General features: G+C 48.1%; 1 protein-coding gene across 1 annotated transcript in view; it reads left to right on the top strand.

Moving 5' to 3' along the window:
* Positions 1-23,304, top strand: part of ZBTB44 (zinc finger and BTB domain containing 44) — a 179,029-nt gene that overhangs the window by 49,443 nt on the left and 106,282 nt on the right. Inside the window, 2 exon segments of the mRNA XM_030538086.1 lie at positions 11,735-11,898; positions 15,640-15,940. Coding sequence (XP_030393946.1) covers positions 11,735-11,898; positions 15,640-15,940 — 465 coding nt within the window.

Genomic DNA, 23,304 nt, shown 5'->3' with positions numbered 1-23,304 from the left:
AGGTCAGAATCTAAAGGCAGCTTAGATGTAAAGTCTGTTAGATTTTCCATGGATTTTCCAGGTTATTCTAAATAGCTGCTTGAAGGATCTCAGTCCCACAGCTTAAACTTTCCCCATTTAAAGGTTGGCAGGTGAGAGATGCAGGATCAGGCCCGAGGTTTCACTTTTATAGCTCTCCAGCAGGCTGACAAGCCACCTCAGGGCTTTTCTCCTAGGAAGAATAGGCAATGCAGTTCATTTGTTAAACTTTATTTTGAAGTTAATCTTCTGTGTCCTGTGCATACACGGGTACACCAGTTGCACTCATTTACATAATGCAATTAGCTGGTCCTCCATTATAACAGAGATAGATAAGCTGAAGACAATGTAGGTAATATACATTTCCTGCAGTGTCTGACATCTTTGATCTTAAGGTTAACTGAACACAGTCACATATATAATGTAAGGTAATTAAGACATGAAAACTGACTTAGAATCTAAAAGTTAATTTGGTTACATTGATAAACTTCTAACAAGATATAGGTAAACACAGAGAAATACTCTGTTATGAAAAATGAGTTGGTTAATGATTGCTGGTCTAGTACATCTCTTAGAAATTCACAGACAAGTGAATTATCCTGATACAATTGTAATGCCTCCTGTTAAGTTGTTATGGGTCCTGCATAGGTTGGTTGGTCTGCCAGTGTCATGGGATAGGAGGGAAGGTCCTCTTTTCAATCAATAACTAATTAGAAGGTAGGAAACACAGGGTGGGAATTAAATGGTCAGTTTCACAGTGGATATTGGTAAATAGCTGGGTCCCTCAGGGAACTGTACAGGGATCTCTGTTGTTCAACATTTTCATAAATGATCTGGAAAACGGGGTAAACAGTGAGCTGGCAAAATTTGCAGATGTTACAAAATTACTGAAGATAGTCCAAAGCTGGCTGTGAAGAGTTACAAAGGGATCTTACAAAACTGGGAGACCAGGCAATAAAATGGCAAATGAAATTCAGTGTTGATATGTGCAAAGTAATGCATATTAGGAAAACATAATCCCAACTCTACCTATAAAATGATGAGGTTTAAGTTAGCTTTTATCATTCAAGAAAGCTGTTGGAGTCATTGTGACTAGTTCTCTGAAAACATCCACTCAGTGTGAAGCTGCAGTCAAAAAAGCTAAAAATGTTAGGAAGCATTACGAAAGGGATATATAATCAGACCGAAAATATCGTGATGCCACTATATAAATCCATGACATCCACACCTGGAATACTGTGTGCAGTTCTGGTTGTTCCATCTCAAAAAAGATATATTAGAATTGGAAAAGATACAGAAGAGGGCAACAGAAATGATTGGGGTTTGGAACAGCTTCTATGTGAGGAGAGATTAAAAAGACTTTGTTCATCTTAGGAAAGGGGGGATATGATAGGGTCTATAAAATCATGAGCTGTGTGGAGAAAGTTAATAGTGAAGTGTTGTTTACCCCTTCATGTAACACAAGAACCAAGGATCACTCAAAGAAACTGATAGACAACAGGTTTAAAACTAACATACGGAAGTACTACTTCACACAACACACAGTTAACCTGTAGTACTTGTTGCCAGAGGAAGTAATGAAGGCCAAATGTATAACTGGGTTTAAAAAAGAATTAGATAAGTTCATGGAGAATAGATCCATGAGTGGCTGTTGGCCAAGATGATCAGGGATGCAACCCCATGCTGTGGGTGTCCCTAAACCTCTGACTGCCAGAAACAGGATTGGATGACAGGATAGATCATTCAGTAATTGCCGTGTTCTTCTTCGAGTGATTGCTCATATCCATTCCAGTTAGGTGTACGCGGCGCGCGTGCACATTCGTCGGAAAACTTTTACCCTAGCAACTCAGTGGGCCGGCAGGTCGCCCCCTAGAGTGGCGCCACCATGGCGCTCCATATATACTCCTGCCGGCCCACCCGCTCCTCAGTTCCTTCTTACCGCCCGTGTCGGTCGTTGGAACAGTGGAGCGCGGCTTAGCTGACCTCCACTTCCCTAGCTACTCGTTTTCTCGTATATAATTATGCAGTTATAACACTTTTATATATATATTTGTATGGTTATACGTGTTTTCTTTGCTAACATGGTTAGTTTAGTTAGCGGGGTTCAGGAAGTAGCCCCTTCCATGAGCCCAGTGCCGGAGCCATGCATGGCTCACCGGGTTTTCAAAGGGGCCCGGCTTGCCAGAAGCCGCGGCCGAAGAGAGATCTACATGACTCCTGTTTGAAGTGCCTCAGGGAATCGCACTTGACAGATAAGTGCCCCATTTGCAAGGCTTTTAAGCCGAGAACAAAAAGGTGCGGGACTTTCACTTACCCCTCCACCTTGGGCGCCGAGCGATGTTCAAGCGGCGGGCAGAAGCGCCTCCTCGGCACCGGACCCCGCCGGTACCACCAAGGCCTTTCGGCACCGACCGTCGCCGGCACCGATGTCGACTCGGCACCGCTCCCTTCTTCCGAGGTCGAGAGAGTCTACGATTCCTGCTGGTGCCTGGCGGCTCCCCGGCACGCGCCGTGGTTGAGCCCCCTGCTCCCGCTACTTCCGTGCCACCTGCACCTGCAGAGGCACCGATGACTTCGGCTCCGTCGATTCCAGTCCCCCAGGACCATGGAATCCGGTGCCTGGCAGCTCCCCGGCTCGCGCCGTGGTAGAGCTTACTGCTCCTGCTGCTTCTGTGCCAGCTGCACCACAGCTAGACAGCTCGTCTAAGATGACTCGCCCGGCACCGACGACGTCGGCACCGTCGATCCCGGTCCCACGAGGGCCGTAGAATCCGGTGCCTGACGGCTCCCCGGCACGCGCCGTGGTTGAGCGTATTGCTCCTGCTGCTTCCGTGCCAGCGGCACCGCAGACAGAGAGCTCGTCTAAGTCGGATCGCCCGGCGCCGACACCTGCTACGGCACCGATGACGTCGTCACCGTCGATCCCGGTCCCACAAGGGCCGTAGAATCCGGTGCCTGACGGCTCCCCGGCACGCGCCGTGGTTGAGCGTATTGCTCCTGCTGCTTCCGTGCCAGCGGCACCGCAGCCAGAGAGCTCGTCTAAGTCGGATCGCCGGCGCCGACACCTGCTACGGCACCGATGACGTCGTCACCGTCGATCCCGGTCCCGCAAGGGCCGTAGAATCCGGTACCCGACGGCTCCCCGGCACGCGCCGTGGTTGAGCGTATTGCTCCTGCTGCTTCCGTGCCAGCGGCACCGCAGCCAGAGGGCTCGTCTAAGTCGGATCGCCCGGCACCGGCACCTGCTGCGGCACCGATGACGTCGGCTCCGTCGATCCCGGTCCCACAAGGGCCGTAGAATCCGGTGCCTGACGGCTCCCCGGCACGCGCCGTGGTTGAGCTACTGCTCCTGCTGCTTCCGTGCCAACGGCACCGCAGCCAGAGAGCTCGTCTACGTCGGATCGCCCGGCACCAACACCTGCTGCGGCACCGATGACGTCGGCACCGTCGAGCCCCGGTCCCGCAAGGGCCGTAGGATCCGGTGCCTGGCGGCTCCCCGGCACGCGCCGTGGTCGAGCTAAGACTCCGGCTGCTTCCGTGCCAACGGCACCGCAGCCAGAGGGCTAGTCTAAGTCGGAGCGCCCGGCACCGACACCTGCTGCGGCACCGATGACGTCGGCACCGTCGAGCCCCGGTCCCGCAAGGGCCGTAGAATCCGGTGCCTGACGGCTCCCCGGCACGCGCCGTGGTTGAGCTCCTGCTCCGGCTGCTTCCCTGCCAACGGCACCGCAGCCAGAGGGCTAGTCTAAGTCGGATTGCCCGGCACCGAAGCCTCTGAGGCACCGACAACATCGGCACCGTCGATTCCAGTCCCACAAGGGCTATCGAATCCGGTGCCCGACGGCTCCCCGGCACGCGCCGTGGTTGAGCGTATTACTCCCGCTGCTTCAGTGCTGACGGCACCGCAGCCAGACAGCTTATCTAACTCGGTTCGCCCGGCACCGGCACCTACCGAAGCTCTGATGACCTCGGTACCGTGGATCCCGGTCCCACGAGGGCCGTCGAATCCGGTGCCGGACAGCTCCCCAGTACGCACTGTGGTTGAGCCTGCTGTTCCCTTCACGCCGGAGATGTTACCAACGGCGAGGGCTCTCAGTGCCATGACAGAGTCAGTGCTGCCTGACCCGGGCACCGCCGGTACGGGTAATACAGTCTCTTCAGGGGACTGTCCCCTGTCAGCACAGCAGAGCGGCACCGTTCATGATCACGGTCCCGCAGACACTCCAAGTCCTGTCGGCACGCCGGACACCACTGGCAGTCCCGGTGCTGTTTTCCTCGGTACTGGTCACACTCGCTGCACCGGTCGGTATCCCGTTCGCCGACCCGCTATCGGCACCGTTCCGACATCTGGCACCGGGGCAGGTACCTTGACTCCTGTAGCCCTTCTCCGAGCCTCGAGATCTCGGTCGACCTCCCGACACCGTTCTGGTTGCGGGTCTGGATCTCGTTCCAGGTACCGATACGCCTCCTGATGCCGGTCCCCGGTGCCGAGTTGGGCAAGGTCCGAGTGAGTCAGAGACTCTGCCTGTGCCTTCTTTTAGTACCTCCATGGCCGTCCGGACACGCATCCGTGTCATCCCATATGCGCAGATTTTATGCTCAGGACCACGATCCTGATATGATGGCCAGCGGGCGCCAGCCCCGAAGCAGAAAGAGCCTTGGCGAATGCAAGGTGTACTCTGCAGGGGCCCTGCAGCTCTGGGTAGCAAAGCAACAAGCCTTGCTTAACTGCGATAATTATAGCACCTGGGTGAAGGAGTTTCTCCCTCAAAAACTCCCACCTGGACTTCGCTGCCGTCTTGGAGGACGGGGGAAAGAATTTACCCTTTGTTGGTAAAGGCATCTTCGCGGCAGAGACAGCCCCAGACTGCGAAGCCTGCTGGACAATAGGGTCCTAATGCGTCTCAGCATGTATACGCCAGCGACCAAACGCAGGCCTTTATGGCCCCAGCCGCCATACTCTGTGCCTAGCCAGAGGCAGAACTCTGGAAAACGGCAAGGCCAAGGTGGTCGCAGACAAACGTCAGGCCCCCCTGAAAAGCCAAAGTCAAGGTCCCTCGCAATTACCACCGGGACCAAAGACGGACCTTCCAAGGTTCGCCGGAGGGCGGTGTACCAGTCGCAGGGCGGGATCCCGATCCCGCTTTCTCCTGGCATGGCCCCAGTTACTTTTAGATCGCTGGGTCCTGCGCACGATGGAGCATAGGTACCACCTTTAAATTGCTCCAGCCCTGTCCCCCTTCAGCGGACGAAAGGGGCAAGGGGTTTTACTCCCGTTATGCCCTAGTTCCCCACTCGAACACAGGTCTCAGACCTCCCTGGTCCTGCATGGACTCAACCGGTTTGGGATAAGGTTGAAGTTCTGCATGGTATCCCTGGGAACCATTATTCCATCCTTGCCTCCTGGGGGCTACTATGCCGCCCTGGATATGAAGGACGCGTACTTTGGCAATGCCATCTTCCCTCCGCACGGGAGATGCCTCCGCTTTATAGCCAGCGGTGAATACTCCTGGTTTACGGACATAGTCGCTACCGTTGCTGATGTCGGATATGCGTTTTTCCGTATCTGGACGATTCGCTTATCCGAGGAGACTCTGAGACGCAATATGATTACTATAGAGCAATCCACTCTGGTTCCCACGCAGAGGTTGGGCTTCCTAGGGGCTATCCTGGTCTCCTACCTAGCCGGAGCCTGCTTATCACAACTGCGGTTTTAGGCGATGGCAACAATCATCTGAGGTCTGAAGGCTTTCCCAACGACCTCAGCTCGTTCTTGTCTCAGTCTCCTGGGTCCATGGTTGCCCGCAAGTTTGTAACCAAACACGCCAAGCTCCGCCTCCGTCCTCTCCAAGTCCGGCCCACCTCGGCGTACCGCTTGGACAGGGAGCCAATGGTCATGGTAGTCACCGTTCCCTCGAACGCCTTAGGCTCCCTAGAGTGGTGGCTAACTCCCTCCTTGGTGTGGACAGGGATGCGGTTTCATCCGCCCCAGCCCTCACTGCCCCTGACGGCGGACGCATCATCTCTCTGCTCGAGTGCTCATGGTCACCTCCGAGCTTAAGGCCTTCGGTCTTCTAGGGAGCTGGCATTCCTCATTAATGCCCCAAAAATGAGAGTAGTCCGCCTGACATGCCAGGGGTTCCAGCGGCAGCTGCGAGGTCGTTGTATCTCGGTGTTTACAGCCAACACAATGGCCAGGTGCTTCATAAGTATTCAGGGGGGACATAGTCCTCCCCCCTTTTTTTGTCAGGAGGCCATCCATTTCCGGGTCTTTTGCATGACCCACTCGATGGAGCTGGCGACGTCCTTTCTCCCAGGCGTTCGGAACGTCTTAACTCTTTGACTCAGCAGGTCTTTCCTGTCTTACGAGTGATCACTCTGCCCCATGTGAGGCGTCCCGCTTTCCGGAAGTGGAGATGGTTCCTCACACAGACCTGTTCGCTCACTGCGAGCGCAGGAAATGCCAGGTGTTCTGCTCCTTCCAAGGTCTCTCCTCGGAATCGATCTTGGACGCATTCCTGATGCCGTGGAACGGCCAACTGCATTATGCCTTCCCACTGTTTCCACTGGTTCGTTAGGTCCTGCTCAAACTCCGCAGGGGCAGAGCGCGCATCATCATGATCACTCCAGAGTGGTCCAGGCAGCACTGACATACCACGTTGCTCGGCCTGTCAGCCCAGACCTCATCACTCAGGGCAATGACGGGCTTCGTCACTCGGACCTGCAGCCTCTTCGCCTCACGGTGGCTCCTGCGTACCTGAGTCGGGGTGACAGGCAGCCTTCCACCTGGTCAACGTACCGGGCCAGGTGGAAGCGTTTCCTTTACAGCTGCAGTACGCTCGATCTTGCTCCTGCTGAGGTCTCGATCCCCTCTATTTGGCCTGCCTCTGGCCTTCAGCGGCAGGATCTGGCGGTATCATCGCTGAGGATACTCTCAGCAGCCATCCCTACCTTCCAGCAGGCTAAGATGGACGTTCAGTGTCCCACGCTCTATGGGTTCGAGGTCCCTCAAGGGCTTGGAGCGCTTGCACCCTCGGGTGCGCCGCCCAGCCCCGCCCTGGGACCTCAACCTAGTCTTGGCCAGACGGGTCTCTGAGATCAGAGCTCTTACGAAGGCCACAAAGACAGGGTGCAGTTATGACCGCACCCGGCTTTCCTCCCTAAGGTGTTTTGGCCTTTCATGTTACCCACAGCTCAACGCGATGGGCATGACCGTTGCACTCCTTGGACATCTGTGGAGTATTTCCTAAGGTGCCCCAGCTCTGCCCCGGTAGCGGGCCAAAGGGAGGGCTTGCTTGTTTTCCTCTCAGAGGATCTCATCTTGGGTGATGACGGACATCCCCACTTGTTATGATTTGGCTCATATTTCCCCAAGCCACATCACCGTGCATTCTACCAGGGCTCAGGCTTCATCTGCCGCCTTGCTGGCTCGTGTTTCTACCCACGAGTTCTGTCGCGAAGCTCCATTGGTCCTCGGTCCTTACCTTTGCTTCGCAGTATGCCCTGGTTCAGCAGTCAAGAGAGGCTGTAGCCTCTGGCTCAGCAGTTTTATTCTGCCACATTTCACTCCGACCCCACCGCCTTTGTAAGGCTTGGGATTCACCTAACTGGAATGGATATGAGCAATCACTCGAAGAAGAAAAGACGGTTACTCACCTTTGTAACTGTTGTTCTTCGAGATGTGTTGCTCATATCCATTCCGCACCCGCCCTCCTTCCCCACTGTCGGAGTGGCCGGCAAGAAGGAACTGAGGAGCGGGTGGGCCGGCAGGAGTATATATGGAGCGCCATGGTGGCGCCACTCTAGGGGGCGACCTGCCGGCCCACTGAGTTGCTAGGGTAAAAGTTTTCCGACGAATGTGCACGCGCGGCGCGTACACCTAATTGGAATGGATATGAGCAACACATCTCGAAGAACAACAGTTACAAAGGTGAGTAACCGTCTTTTCTTTTCATTCCCTTGATGCTGTTTGGCACTGGCCACTGCCAGTATGGCCATTCTTACGTTTGTGTTTAAGTGACAGGCAGGGCTGTTTCTAGTTGACTAACGTGTCCCATCCACCGGGAGGAAAACACCACACCAGAGAACCAAATTACAATGCTATATTCCCCCCAGTTAGTTTGCAGTTAGATAATAGGTGAGGGTACTTAGATAATGTCAGGTAATTAATTTCTTCAAAAGTTAAAATATTTCTTTCATCTGCTACCTAGTGACCTTAAAATTATAACCAAGTTTAGCTAACTTTGAAACATACTGATACATATCCTGTCACGAGCCCCTGATGGCGTGGCTGATGTGATTAGGTCCTATAATGGCGTCACTTGAATAGATATGTGGACAGAGCTGCCATCGGGCTTCGTTGCAAGCATAGGTTGGAACCTGAAGCAAATGCTCACCAGCAACTGCACACCATACAACATAAACACTAACCCAGGAACCTATCCTTGCAACAAAGCCGGATGCCAGCTATGTCCACATATCTATTCAAGTGACACCATCGTAGGACCTAATCACATCAGCCACGCAATCAGGGGCTCGTTCACCTGCACATCTACCAACGTGATATATGCCATCATGTATCCAGATATATGTTGGGAAAATAACACCGCGGGGCACAGACTATCCAATAAGTTCCTGGACTGCATTGCAGACAACTTTTTATTTCAGAAAATTGATAAAGCTACTAGGGGGGAAGCTGTTCTAGACTTGATTTTAACCAACAGGGAGGAACTTGTTGATAATTTAAAAGTAGAAGGAAGCTTGGGTGAAAGTGATCATGAAATCATAGAATTTGCAATTCTAAGGAAGGGTAGAAAGGAGTACAGCAGAATAGAGACAATGGATTTCAGGAAGGCGGATTTTGGTAAGCTCAGAGAGCTGATAGGCAAGGTCCCATGGGAATTAAAACTGAGGGGAAAAACAACTGAGGAAAGTTGGCAGTTTTTCAAAGGGACGCTATTAAGGGCCCAGAAGCAAGTTATTCCGATGGTTAGGAAAGATAGAAAATGTGGCAAAAGACCACCTTGGCTTACCCTTGAGATCTTACGTGACCTACAAAATAAAAAGGCGGCATATAAAAAATGGAAACTAGGTCAGATCACGAAGGATGAATATAGGCAAATAACACAGGAATGCAGAGGCAAGATTAGAAAAGCAAAGGCACAAAATGAACTCAAACTAGCTATGGGAATAAAGGGAAACAAGAAGACTTTTTATCAATACATTAGAAGCAAGAGGAAGACTAAGGACAGGGTAGGCCCACTGCTCAGTGAGGAGGGGGTAACAGTAACGGGAGACTTGGAAATGGCAGAGATGCTTAATGACTTCTTTGTTTCGGTCTTCACTGAGAAGTCTGAAGGAATGTCTAGTATAGTGAATGCTTACGGGAAGAGGGTAGGTTTAGAAGAGAAAATAAGGAAAGAGCAAGTAAAAAAGCACTTAGAAAAGTTAGATGCCTGCAAGTCACCAGGGCCTGATGAAATGCATCCTAGAATACTCAAGGAGTTAATAGAGGAGGTATCTGAGCCTCTAGCTATTATCTTTGGGAAATCATGGGAGACGGGAGATTCCAGAAGACTGGAAGGGGGCAAATATAGTGCCCATCTATAAAAAGGGAAATAAAAACAACCCAGGAAACTACAGACCAGTTAGTTTAACTTCTGTGCCAGGGAAGATAATGGAGCAGGTAATCAAAGAAATCATCTGCAAACACTTGGAAGGTGGTAAGGTGATAGGGAATAGCCAGCATGGATTTGTAAAGAACAAATCGTGTCAAACTAATCTGATAACGTTCTTTGATAGGATAACGAGCCTTGTGGATAAGGGAGAAGCGGTGGATGTGATATACCTAGACTTTAGTAAGGCATTTGATACAGTTTCGCATGATATTCTTATAGATAAGCTAGGAAAGTACAATTTAGATGGGGCTACTATAAGGTGGGTGCATAACTGGCTGGATAACCGTACTCAGAGAGTAGTTGTTAATGGCTCCCAATCCTGCTGGAAAGGTATAACAAGTGGGGTTCCGCAGGGGTCTGTTTTGGGACCAGTTCTGTTCAATATCTTCATCAACGATTTAGATGTTGGCATAGAAAGTACGCTTATTAAGTTTGCGGACGATACCAAACTGGGAGGGATTGCAACTGCTCTGGAGGACAGGGTCAAAATTCAAAATGATCTGGACAAATTGGAGAAATGGTCTGAGGTAAACAGGATGAAGTTCAATAAAGATAAATGCAAAGTGCTCCACTTAGGAAGGAACAATCAGTTTCAAACATACAGAATGGGAAGAGACTGTCTAGAAAGGAGTATGGCAGAAAGAGATCTAGGGGTCATAGTGGACCACAAGCTTAATATGAGTGAACAGTGTGATACTGTTGCAAAAAAAGCAAACATGATTCTGGGATGCATTAACAGGTGTGTTGTAAACAAGACACGAGAAGTCATTCTTCCGCTTTACTCTGCGCTGGTTAGGCCTCAGCTGGAGTATTGTGTCCAGTTCTGGGCACCGCATTTCAAGAAAGATGTGGAGAAATTGGAGAGGGTCCAGAGAAGAGCAACAAGAATGATTAAAGGTCTTGAGAACATGACCTATGAAGGAAGGCTGAAGGAATTGGATTTATTTAGTTTGGAAAAGAGAAGACTGAGAGGGGACCTGATATCAGTTTTCAGGTATCTAAAAGGGTGTCATCAGGAAGAGGGAGAAAACTTGTTCACCTTAGCCTCCAATGATAGAACAAGAAGCAATGGGCTTAAACTGCAGCAAGGGAGATTTAGGTTGGACATTAGGAAAAAGTTCCTAACTGTCAGGGTAGTTAAACACTGGAATAGATTGCCTAGGGAAGTTGTGGAATCTCCATCGCTGGAGATATTTAAGAGTAGGTTAGATAAATGTCTATTAGGGATGGTTTAGACAGTATTTGGTCCTGCCATGAGGGCAGGGGACTGGACTCGATGACCTCTCGAGGTCCCTTCCAGTCCTAGAGTCTATGAGTCTATGAGTCTATGTGCCAGCAATGCCCCTCTGCAATGTACATTGGCCAGATCGGACAGTCTCTATGCAAAAGAATAAATGGATGCAAATCTGACATCAGGAATCATAACATTCAAAAACCAGTGAGAGAATACTTCAACCTCTCTAACCACTCAGCGACAGACTTGAAGGTGGCAGTTTTGCAACAAAAAAACTTCAAAAACAGACTCCAAAGAGAGACTGCTGAACTCGAATTAATATGCAAATTAGATACAATTAACTCAGGCCTAAACAGAGATTGGGAATGGTTGGGTCAATACACTAATTGAATCTAGTTCCCTATGTTAAGTTCTTCTCACACCTTCTATGGGTCATCGTAATTATCACTTCAAAAGTTTTTTTTCTCCTGCTGATGATAGCTCATCTCAATTGATTAGACTCTTCCTGTTGGTATGCATACTTCCACCTCTTCATGTTCTCTGTATGTATAAATATCTCCTGTCTGTGTGTTCTGTGCATCCGAAGAAGTGAGCTGTAGCTCATGAAAGCTCATGCTGAAATAAATTTGTTAGTTTCTAAGGTGCCACAAGTACTCCGGTTCTTTTTCTTCAGTGAGTGTTTCCTAAGAAATTGAGGTCAGAGGCCAGTGTCATTTCTTGCCTCAGGTCAGGTTTTCTTTGGACAAGCAATCTCCATTTTTTTTCAAGCCTGCTTTTAAATTAGTGATTTTTTTTCTCCCTCCAGGTTGGAGAATGTTCAGTATCCCTACCAACTCTACATTGCCCCTTCTACCAGTAGCACAGAGAGACCCAGCCCAAATTGCCCAGATAGACCTTTTCAGTGTTCAACCTGTGGAGTCCGATTCACCCGCATTCAGAACTTAAAACAGCACATGCTCATCCACTCAGGTAAGAAACTTCACTGTTTCCATGAATAAGTACGTCATGGATCCAGGATGCTTGCTGGTTTTACAGCATGCTTGGTACTCCAACTGTTTGTTTTTAAATGAACTGGTATGTGCAAACTGGCTTTTTTGCTTCAATCTCTTTTTCAGAGGAGGGAGACTTTTTCTAAAAATTGGGATTAAGCACTGTTGTATGTACCTGTCTTTCCCACATACAGTCTAGCAGTGTTGCAGAATAATAAAACTTTGTATGGATGAAAACATTTATTAAAGTTAATGGAATAAAACATTCATACAGTAATGGGGTTCCTGCTTTTATGGAAAGATCTTGGTTTTGCCTCAAATGTTAAGCTATATTGCTCAGAGGTGTGAATCATCCACACCCTGAGTGATGTAGTTATACCGCCCTAAGTGCTGGTGTAGACTGCGCAATGTCAGCTAGAGAGCTTCTCCCGCCAACTCAGCTGCTGCCTCTTGCGGAGGTGGCATTATTAAGTCGAGGGGAGAGCTTTTTCCTATCAACTTAGAGCGTCTTCACCAGAAGCACGACAGCAGTACAGCTGCTCCCGTGCAAGTTTCTAGTATAGACAAGCCTTCTGAATCCTTTGCAAGTATTGTACTGCACTGGCTTTTTTTTATTATACCAATCTCAAGTGGTGTAGATTGGAGTTCATCCTTGGATGTCAGAATTGTCTGCTGTGTTGCTTGAAGAGACTCATAAATCCTAAGAAAGCTGTGACCAAAACCATTTTATCCAAAGTGAGTAGCTGAGATTAGTAGTTATGTCCTCCTGTGTCTCAGAAACTTCTGCAGGGATGGGTGAAGGGGAGCAATCAAAATGACTAATAAATTAAGTAGTTGCAATCAGTATCATTTAGCAAGAGTTAAGTATCAGGTCTGCCTCTTTTGAATCAACCTTTCTCTCCAAACTTCTTTGCAGCCATTTTGTTTTCTTTCAAACAAGTGACCAAAGGATTAGCTGTTAATGAGATTGTTACTGTTTGCCACCCAGAGATTTAACAGTTTAGGATGGGAGTGGGCCAACTTTTTGGGCTGAGGTCCACATCTGGGCCAGAAAATTGTATGGATGGGGAAATGGTGTGCAGGGCAGGGAGTTGGGGTTTGGGAGAGGGTACAGTGTGCAGGAAAGGGCTCAGGGCAGGGGATTGGAGCAGAGAAGGGGTGCGGAGTGTATGAGGGGGCTCAAAGTAGGGAGTGGGGGGGCAGAAGGCCTTCAGGCTCCAGGGTGACAGTGGCGCGCGCCTGTGCCAGGGTAGGTTCCCTGCACGCTTGCCCTGTCCCCAGCCCCGGGATGCTCCAGGAAGTGCTGCGTATCCTGGGGGAGAGGGGACAGAGGACTCTGCGTGCCCTGCCCTTGCTGTGCCTCCAGGTACCTCCCCCAAAGCTCCCCGACCAATGGGAGCTGAGGTGGGCAGTGCCTGGAGGCAAGAGCAATGCAGGAAGCCCTGTGCCCCCCACCTGGGGGCCTCAGGGGAGTCGTGCTGGCTGCTTCTGGAGAGCAGCGCGGAGCCCACAGCACCATGAGGAGCAGTCCCGTGGGCCATATCCAAAGGCCTGAGGGGCCAGATCCGGCCGTGGACGGTAGTTTGCCCACCCATCGTGTAGGATTTGCTAGATCAGCATTAACTGTGTCTTTGATAGTCCAGTGAATGCAGAGATACTTTTAACAGTTACAGTGCAGGCCTCGAAGATGCCCTTTATAGTTGAATACCACATGGAATTTGTGCCAATCAGTCAGAATGGTTGATCCTTGCTGATGGTTTTTAAGAAATCAGATTATTCGTAATAGTTTCGATATTTTAAGCATGTTTATGGCTGAAATACAAAATAAGTTTTAGAAAGTGTATATAGTAAGCAACTGTTGGTGGAGTTAACCACTATTTACCTAATTAAATGTTTAAATCTATACAAGTAATTTTGATATAAGAGAAATTGGATCCTTGCATTTGAACAGTAACACGTTTACTGTCTCCTGGTTTATATTTGACATGTCATTTTGCACAAATGCCATAAAATTTATGTAGGCAGAAGAACGACGATTCTCAAGGCACAAGTTTTTACTAGCAACTCTTATTGAGCCCAATAATGATCCATTAATATCGTTTTTTGGCATTTAACATTTAACAAGACAACCTGCCTGTGAATATTTTGTTGTTAAATTGTCCCAAGTTGGCTGCTAAAATTTTAAGATATCCACCAAGCATGCATGAAGTATTTCAGCCTGATCTGTCAGTGGGTAGATGTCAGTAAGACTTGCACGGGAAGTCGGCAGATATTTTTTACTAGCTGTTTTTGAGTTACTCGTGTGCAGAAACCTCCAATCTGTAAATGCCAGAAGTATTTTCTCTTAACTCAAACAGCTGAAGAGATTTTCTTCAAACTTTTCAAGAAAATAAATGCCTTTGAGCAGAGACCAAGCATGGAAAGTTTCAGCCCCAAAGGACAATATTTTAGGATGTTAGCATGTGAAAGCAAGTTTATAAAGAGACTCCGTTTAACCTTAACTGTAGCTTTCACTATGTTGGAAGCCGCAATTAAAGGAGCTCACTTAAACGTGAGGACAGCAGAGGAATTGACAAGTAAAGTTAACAGCTTGGACTGAAACAACATCCTTAATTTAGACCATTTAGCATTTTTTTTTCTTTTGAACTGTAGTGTGAATTGAGGTCAGAGTTCCAGATTCTTGGCCTGAATTCTGTCAGACCATTTAATAGGACTTTTTGTGGTTTAACCTTTTGTATAGTATTAGTGTTAGTAGTGATGTGATTGTTTAGGGAGAGTGTATTTCTCTCAAGCATAGGAATTCCATTGCAAATTAACTGCTGCTGTACCATGTAATATTTTTATTCACTTTGAAATGAACATCGTGAGTAAATGATGAGAGAGTTGGTAACAAGGCTTCTAAATTGGTTGTAGGACAAAACTAAGGGCCAGATCGTCAGATCTATTAGTCCAGCTTTGTGCTCCTTTGACTGTGCAAAGCTGCATTAAGGTTTACTTACCTGTAGGGCTGGTTTTAGGACATGCAGGGCCTGATTCAAAAGAGCTGCCGCCGAAATGCCGCTGAACATTCAGGGGAATCGGCCTAAGGCTGGCCCTGCTTACCTGACTCCCAGAGGATCACCCCTGTATGCAAGCCTCCTCTGGTGGCATGGAGCTACTGTGTAGGCTCCTACACCACAACTCTCTTGTCAGGCTCCTTGCATAAACTAGGGTATCCCTGTGCCCAGGCAGTCCCTTACGATGAGAACTGCCCTTTGGGGCTATAGACAGCTGATGAAACTTTCTACTAAAAGCAATCTAAAGGTTGCTGTGTTGCACCGATCAGCCCAGCTCAGATTGATCCAGGATCAGGAGACAGCCAAGGTGGTTTATAGGTTCTGCTGCACCAAACGCTCTGGCTGTAGCTCAGTATCTTTGCCTTGGTTTCTAATCCACAGAAGCCTTAGAGCAGGTTAAGTTATATAATGAAGAAGAACTATATAAGGATCCACCATATCTCTCTGTATAAGGATCTGGTCATTATAAAACTTCCTTGTCATCTGATTGAGAGAAATATCAGGTTTATGCTAATCACTTCTGTCATTTTAAAGATAACCTGTTTGTCTCCTTATTAAATCAGTACTTTACTATTACTCGTCACAGCTACTGTCCTGTAGAACAGAAATGGCCGAATGTGACCTCCAGTTGCACAAAGTAAATATTTCCCCCTCTTTTCCCACAGGCATTAAACCATTTCAGTGTGACCGTTGTGGGAAAAAGTTCACCCGAGCTTACTCGCTAAAGATGCATCGCCTGAAGCATGAAGGTAAACGCTGTTTCCGGTGCCAAATATGTAGTGCCACTTTTACTTCCTTCGGGGAATATAAACACCACATGCGGGTTTCTCGGCATATTATCCGCAAGCCTCGGATTTACGAGTGCAAAACATGTGGCGCCATGTTCACCAACTCTGGAAATTTAATCGTTCACCTGAGGAGTCTGAAGCATGAAGCATCAGAGCTAGCAAACTACTTCCAGAGCAGGTGAGGTGCACAACAAAAACCTAACAGGGAAACTTGCTTTTTCTAAATCATCTCATCCTGCTTTCAGGGCAGCCTGCTGTTCCTCTCATCAGGTTGCCAGCTAATTGCAGTCACGTTCATTCTTGCACTACTATCTGTAATCTCTGATCTGCTTTTTAGTGTGTATAAACTGTATAATAAGGCATTGAAGAATCCAGTAGTATGGAAAGATTGCTTCTTAGTGACTAGCTTACTTGTTTTTTCAATAGTATCTAAGAGCACATTAATAGTGCTAAAAATAACATTATATACCACAGTCTGAGTTTTTATAAATTATTTGATGGCTGTATCTGAAAGAGCTTGGATTGTCTGTTTATGACCTGATTTTATTGAAGTACTTTTTATTGATTTTATTACGAGACTGCATGAATCCAGATGATCACAACTTGATTCTCATTTTTAGGTTTATTTTACTGCTAAATGATCAAACTTTAAAATTTCCAATCTGTTAATCACACAGGTCTACTGCACATTTCTTGTTAATCAGGTAGTAAAGTGGCTTAACATACAAAAACATATCACTAAAAGCTCATCAGAGGCCTGTAAATGAGTCTTGAGGAGTCAAACTAGCACAGTAATATCACACTGATATGGAATAAGTGTTTATAAACAAGGGCTTGTCTACATCAGAAAGTTGCAGCGCTGGTGAGGGAGTTACAGCGCTGCAACTTTGAAGGTGTACACATCTGCAGGGCATCACCAGCGCTGCAACTCCCTGTTTGCAGCGCTGGCCGTACTCCCGTTTTGTCTCGGGTATAGAGGATCCAGCGCTGGTGATCCAGCGCTGGTAATGCAATGTAGACACTTACCAGCGCTTTTCTTGACCTCCGTGGAATAAGCAGGTATCCCAGCATACCTGAGGATACCTCTCTGGTAATCAAGAAAACTCCTCTGCCCTGTGCTCACCTGACCCCTCCTTTAAATGCCCCGGGAAATTTCAAAAATCACCTTCCTGTTTGCTCAGTCAGGCGTGGAGTGCAATTAATCAATCAATCATTCAGCGACCATGCCTCCACGCAACAAACGAGCCCCAGCATGGACCAATGCAGAGCTGCAGGATCTAATTAGTGTGTGGGGAGATGAGGCTGTTCAAACACAGCTGCGCTCCAGAAGGAGAAACTACGATACCTATGGTCAGATATCGCAGTCCATGATGAGAAGGGGCCACGAACGGGATGCCTTGCAATGCAGAGTAAAAATTAAGGAGATGAGGAGTGCATACTGCAAAGCCCGTGAGGGAAACCGACGCTCAGGAGCAGCCCCCACAACCTGCAGGTTTTACAAGGAGCTGGATGCCATTCTTGGGTGTGACCCCACCGTGAATCCTAGGAGCACGATGGAGAGTTCAGAGCAGGGAGAAGTGGGGGATGGTGTAGAGGATGAATACAGTGATGCTACTGGCGTGGAGGGGGACACCCCGGAGTCTCTGGACACAGGCAGCCAGGAGCTCTTCTCCAGCCCTGAGGAGACTAGCCAGTCGCAGCAGCTGGAAGCGGACGTTGATGAGGAAGCTGAGGATCGTGCTCGTGGTAAGTACATTGCAATGCTTTGTGATAGCAGGATTTTCGTTATGGCTGACTGCATGCATGCCTAAACGTGGAATAGCCCATTGATGTGATCTATGACATCTGTGTAATCTGCCTGAGTAATCTCTTGAAAAGTTGCAGCTAGATCTTGGGCAATGTGCTTTAGCAAGTTTATAGGGAGAGCCACCGTTGTCCCTGTCCCGGTCAGGCTAACTCGTCCGATCCACTATGCAGCGAGGGGTGGGGGGACCATGGCCGCACACAGGCAAGCTGCATAGGGGCCAGGGCGGTATCCGCATTCCTGTAGAAGACCCTCCCTCTCTTCCTTGGTAACACGCAGCAGTGATATGTCTGGCATTATGAAAGTCTGTGGATAGTTTAGGGATAATTGAGGGCAGGGAGCTAGAATCACGGCTCCCCAGCGCAAGGCGCTCTGTTTCCTCTGCCCCAATCCACCCCCCCCGCCCTTCCCAGCACGTAGGCATCCAGGCGGGGTGCTTTTTCCTCACCGATCCCCCCTTCCAAGCGTGAAACGTGCCCTGCGGTGTGCTCTGTCCGTCCCCCACTCCCCCTTCCAAGCGGGAACCGTGTCCTGCGGGGTGCTTTTTCCTCTCCGATCCCCCCTTCCAAGCGTGAAACGTGCCCTGCGGTGTGCTCTGTCCGTCCCCCACCCCCCCTTCCAAGCGGGAACCGTGTCCTGCGGGGTGCTTTTTCCTCACCGATCCCCCCTTCCAAGCGTGAAACGTGCCCTGCGGTGTGCTCTGTCCGTCCCCCACCCCCCCTTCCAAGCGGGAACCCTGTCCTGCGGGGTGCTTTTTCCTCACCCGGCCCCCCTTCCAAGCAGGAACCAAGGCATCCCACTAACATGGGAGAATTTTAAGCAAAAGTACTCACCCCATTGCTAGACATGTCTTAGCTTTCTTGAACTCTACAGTGTTATGTGAGGTATGTGAGAGGGATGCTACCTACAGTTTCAAATGTCCTTCAAAAGTTGATAATAAACAATGATGCCCCTGTGTATTACATGTCTCTATCTCTATTTTTTCTAGGCAACTCTAGTAATGCAGCTGTATCACCGGCCTCACGTAGATTGCAGAATTTGAGGCGCAATCCTAGGAAATCAAAAGAGGAACTGATCAAGACCGTTCTGAACCACTACAACAGGGAAAGTAGGAAGACTGAGGAATGGAGAAAAACTGTACATGAATGGAGGCTGACTGAAAGCAGGAGACAGGAATTGTCTGCCAAAAGAATAGCGAGGCAGATGATGAGACTCCTGTCTCGCCAAACCAAGTCTTTTGAGTCTCTTGTAGCCATGCAGGCAAATATATACCGTGATAGCCCACAGGCTTCCCAAAGCACTGTTCCTTGTCCCCCTGTGTGTCCTCAAAATAGCTTTATGCAGCACCCAGTTCCTTATTATCATCAGCTGCCCCCAACACCTATAACATCACCTACTAACCAAGATATGTATAATTCTTACCCAGTGCACTCCACCCCCATCATTCTGCAGCAAAGTAATGGTGAGTTGCATCAGACGGTTACAAATGAGTAAAATAGGAAATAGTAAAACCTCTGAATGTACTGTGACCCACCCATACCCCCTTACCTGTTTTTTACTGTATGACAAATAAAAGGTTTTGGTTTGTATTTCTTTCCATATGTTTTATTGGTGATAGAAATGGTAAATTATATACAGCAAGGTAAAGCAAAGCACAACACATGCACCAAACATTACTGCTGGCTCTCAGCATCAAATTGCTCCCTTGTAGCATCCCTAATCCTTGAAGCCCTTTCCTGGGCCTCCCTATTAGCCCTGCTCTCTGGCTGAGCAAACTCATTCTCCAAACGTCTAACCTCGGAGGTCCATTCCTCACTGAACCTTTCACCCTTCCCTTCACAAATATTATGGAGGGTGCAGCACGCGGATATAACAGCGGTAATGCTGCTTTCCATCAAATCTAGCTTCCCGAACAGACTGCGCCAGCGAGCTTTCAAACGGCCAAAAGCACGCTCCACAGTCATTCTACAGCGGCTCAACCTGTAGTTGAACCGTTCCTTGCTCCTGTCAAGCTTCCCTGTATATGGTTTCATGAGCCATGGCATTAATGGGTAAGCGGGGTCTCCCAGAATCACGATGGGCATTTCCACGTCCCCTACTGTTATCTTGTGATCTGGGGAAAAGGTCCCGGCCCTAAGCCTCCTGAACAGGGCACTGTTCCTAAATATGCGTGCATCGTGCACCTTTCCAGGCCATCCAGAGTAAATGTCAGTGAAATGCCCACGGTGATCCACAAGCGCTTGCAGAACCACGGAGAAGTACCCCTTGCGATTAATATACTCCGATGCCAGGTGGGGTGGAGAGATAATAGGAATATGCGTCCCATCTACTGCCCCTCCACAGTTAGGGAACCCCATTTCTGCAAAGCCATCTAAAATGTCCTGCACGTTCCCAAGAGTCACGGTTCTTCTTGTCAGTGTTCGATTAATGGCCCTGCAAACTTGCATCAGCACCATTCCAACGGTGGACTTTCCCACTCCGAACTGGTTCGCCACCGATCGGAAACAGTCTGGAGTTGCCAGCTTCCAGATTGCAATAGCCACCCGCTTCTCCACGGAAAGGGCATCTCTAAATCTCGTGTTCATGCGCCGCAGGTTGGGGGCGAGATCATCACAAAGTGCCATGAAAGTGGCTTTCCTCATACGAAAGTTCTGCAGCCACTGATTGTCATCCCATGATTGCAGGACGATGTGATCCCACCACTCAGTGCTGGTTTCCCGAGCCCAAACGCGCCGGTCCACGGAGCAGAGCACGTCTGTTATTGCCACTAGCATTGTACTGTCTGCATATTGATGCGATTCAGTACCATCGTCCGACTCCTCAATGTCAGTCACACGCACATTTAGCAGCTTAAGGAATAGATCCACAGCAAGGCGAGATGTGCTGGCAATAGTCATTAGTAAGGTATTCAGTACCTGAGGATCCATTCTTGAAAGATAATGCAGAAAAAGCGCTGTAGAGTCACAATGCTGCCACAGTGCTCCGCATGTGTACCAAAGCAACGCTGGCCGTTGGAACAGGAACAGGAAGCAGGAGGACAATCACACTTCCTTCCCCTTCCCAGAAGCCCCAGCGCCGCTGTGGGACGAGGTGCCCTGTGGGATAGCCGCCCACAATGCATCACTCCCAACAGCGCTGCAGTGTGGCCACATCTAACAGCACTTGCAGCGCTGCTAGCTGTAAGTGTGGACACTCTGCAGCGCTGGCCCTATACAGCTGTACTAATACAGCTATAACAACCAGCGCTGCAAAGTTTTAGATGTAGACATGGCCCAAGAGATTTTTAAATAGAGGGATAAATAAATGAAAGTGAATGAGGGGGACTCTAGAGAGAGAGAGGGTCTGTTAAATATTTAATCTCCTGAGGACAGGTTGCGTTTTAAAAAATAAGACAAAAGTTCCTTCATTCACAATAATGCAGATGTGTATATGTAAGTAGGCTGTTTGTTTTAAAAAAGTATGAAGTAAGCCTGATGTAAATTTATTCTTTGCATCATAGCAACTAAAATTCCCCAGCAATAATCTGTCAGGTGTTTTCTAGATGTCATCTTTTTTTTGTCTTATGAAAGGTTTCAACATTTTGTTTGGTGGTTAGTTCTACACCACTTGTATAAAGAATTCCAAAAGAACATAAATCAGGAAATGTTTGCTTGTCAGCTGTCTTTCCCTGAAAATATTGTTTAAAAGTACAAAATTCAGTACCTTCTGGTGTGTGCAGTTCATTGAGTGTACCACTTGTGCCAGAGGTAGCATGAATATACCACGAGATGATGCGGTTGCTGTGGTAAGCACTCTCTTTTTGTTGTTGAATACATTAAAACACACTCCTTTTACTGATTTCCTGGGCCTTATTTGATTTTTGAAAATACAGAGTAACATGTTAGCATAGAGCATTTTCCCACTGTTCCCCTATTTGGATTTCCCCTGGATTTGGAAAAGTGCATCCTCTTCTGCAGAAAGAAAAGGGTCATTGAATCTCTTATCATTGTTCTAGGAAACTGCTCCCTTTTGAATGGACTACATGGAAAAACCAAAGAGTGCATATACTGGTTTTAGTTATGAATATGTCTGGTGCTGGATATTTGCAAAAAAAAATGTTCACTTTGTATCATGCTCGCAAGAGTAAATCAGGAAATATTGGTAGAGTGTGTGAGACCTTTCCTCTGAGCATTTTCAGCCCCCGGTTTCTGAGAATAAGCTATATAGTTATTGTGACTAAAGAGCCAAGACTGGGTGGCTTGGGAGGAAATGAAATTCAGTCCACTTCTTAGTACAGGGAAACCTGCCAAGAGTGACCACGGATGGGAGTTAGCAACAGTGGTCGCTTGTAAGAAGTGGTCTCTCTTTAAAGTTTGCACACCAGATAGTGGTGGTGTTCCATGGCCTCTGCAAGTGAGTGACAATTCATGACAGGCAGTCTCTCTTCAGAGGTAGTCTCTAAAGCAGGTTTTAGTGTAATAGGATAGATGTCAGCATAACAAAAAACATCACAGTTGGCATCCTTATTGATAGCTTAGCAGAGGGGCCAAAGATGGAATGAGCTACTGAAATTGAACTAACCTCTGTCATCTGAAATAGTCCTGTGTCATTGTTGAGGCACGTTGACGGGGCAACTTGAGGAAAGGCTTTCATTGTTGCTGCCTGGAGCTCTCAATCCAATTTCTTTACCTTGACTTGTTGGAGCAGTGGGTGTCACCTGCAGGTCTGTGCGCTGGGTCCTACGCTGGCACACTTTTGTTATATCTTTGTCCCCACGCCTCAGCCCTGCCTCTTTTGTTTCCTTTAGCCTTTTTAATTCCCTTTGACTTTGGACCCCTCTCCTTTGAGAGGAAGGTTGCGTATGATTCTCTGGTAGTCCCTGCCCCTCTACAGAGGTTGAATAGACCTGAATTGGCCTGCACTAAATTCAGTTTGTTCTTAAAAAACCAAAACTCCAGCGCTCTCTTTTTTGGCATGGAGGCATTTCGCACCAAGTGGCGATACTAACATCAACTCCCATCCTCAAGCTCAAACCCAGATAATGAAGCTACCCTGAGGAAATATGGCTGCGTAAACCATGAAAAATTGATATCCCAGGTCTGGCTTCTCCAGACATGTCAATAAAACCGGAGTTATAACACTTAGTGAAGCATATCATTGTGAAGATTTGAGCCCTATGCTGTGATAATAGTTTCTTTATTCCCTGCGCAATGCAGTAGTTAGCAGAGCTGTATCTCACGTTTCTTTGAAAGGTTAACATTCTCTTCTGTCCTTTCCTCCTCTTCTAGTGATTTCCTAGTCCCGGACTACTTAAACCAGGAGCAGGAAGAGACCCTCGGGCAATATGAGCTAGGAGAGCATGGGTTTGAAAGCAACTCCTCTGTCCACATGCCTGTCATTTCGCAGGTCTCATCGACTCAGAATTGCGAAAGCACTTTCCCCTTGGGGTCTTTGGGTGGGTTGGCAGAGAAAGAGGAAGACATGCCAGAGCAGCCAAAGACTAATGCTAGTGCCGAGGCAACCAGTGATGACCCTCCGAAATCAGAGCTGTCCTCTGTTACTTTTGAATAATTCATGGTTTGGCTTCATTTTTGTTCTTTGGAAAGTGCCTGTGTTTGGTCCTGTACATTTTAATTTAATTTTTTTAAACAAAAGGAGGGAGATTTCCCTTTTCACTTTGTAAGCTACACTTTAAACAGAAAACTGCAACAGATGTTACATTATTTTTCATGACTGAATGATCAGTTCTGTGAAAATGT

Source organism: Gopherus evgoodei, chromosome 19, assembly GCF_007399415.2.
Source record: "Gopherus evgoodei ecotype Sinaloan lineage chromosome 19, rGopEvg1_v1.p, whole genome shotgun sequence".
NCBI lineage: Eukaryota > Metazoa > Chordata > Testudines > Testudinidae > Gopherus > Gopherus evgoodei.
This window is presented reverse-complemented; position numbering and strand designations above follow the sequence as displayed.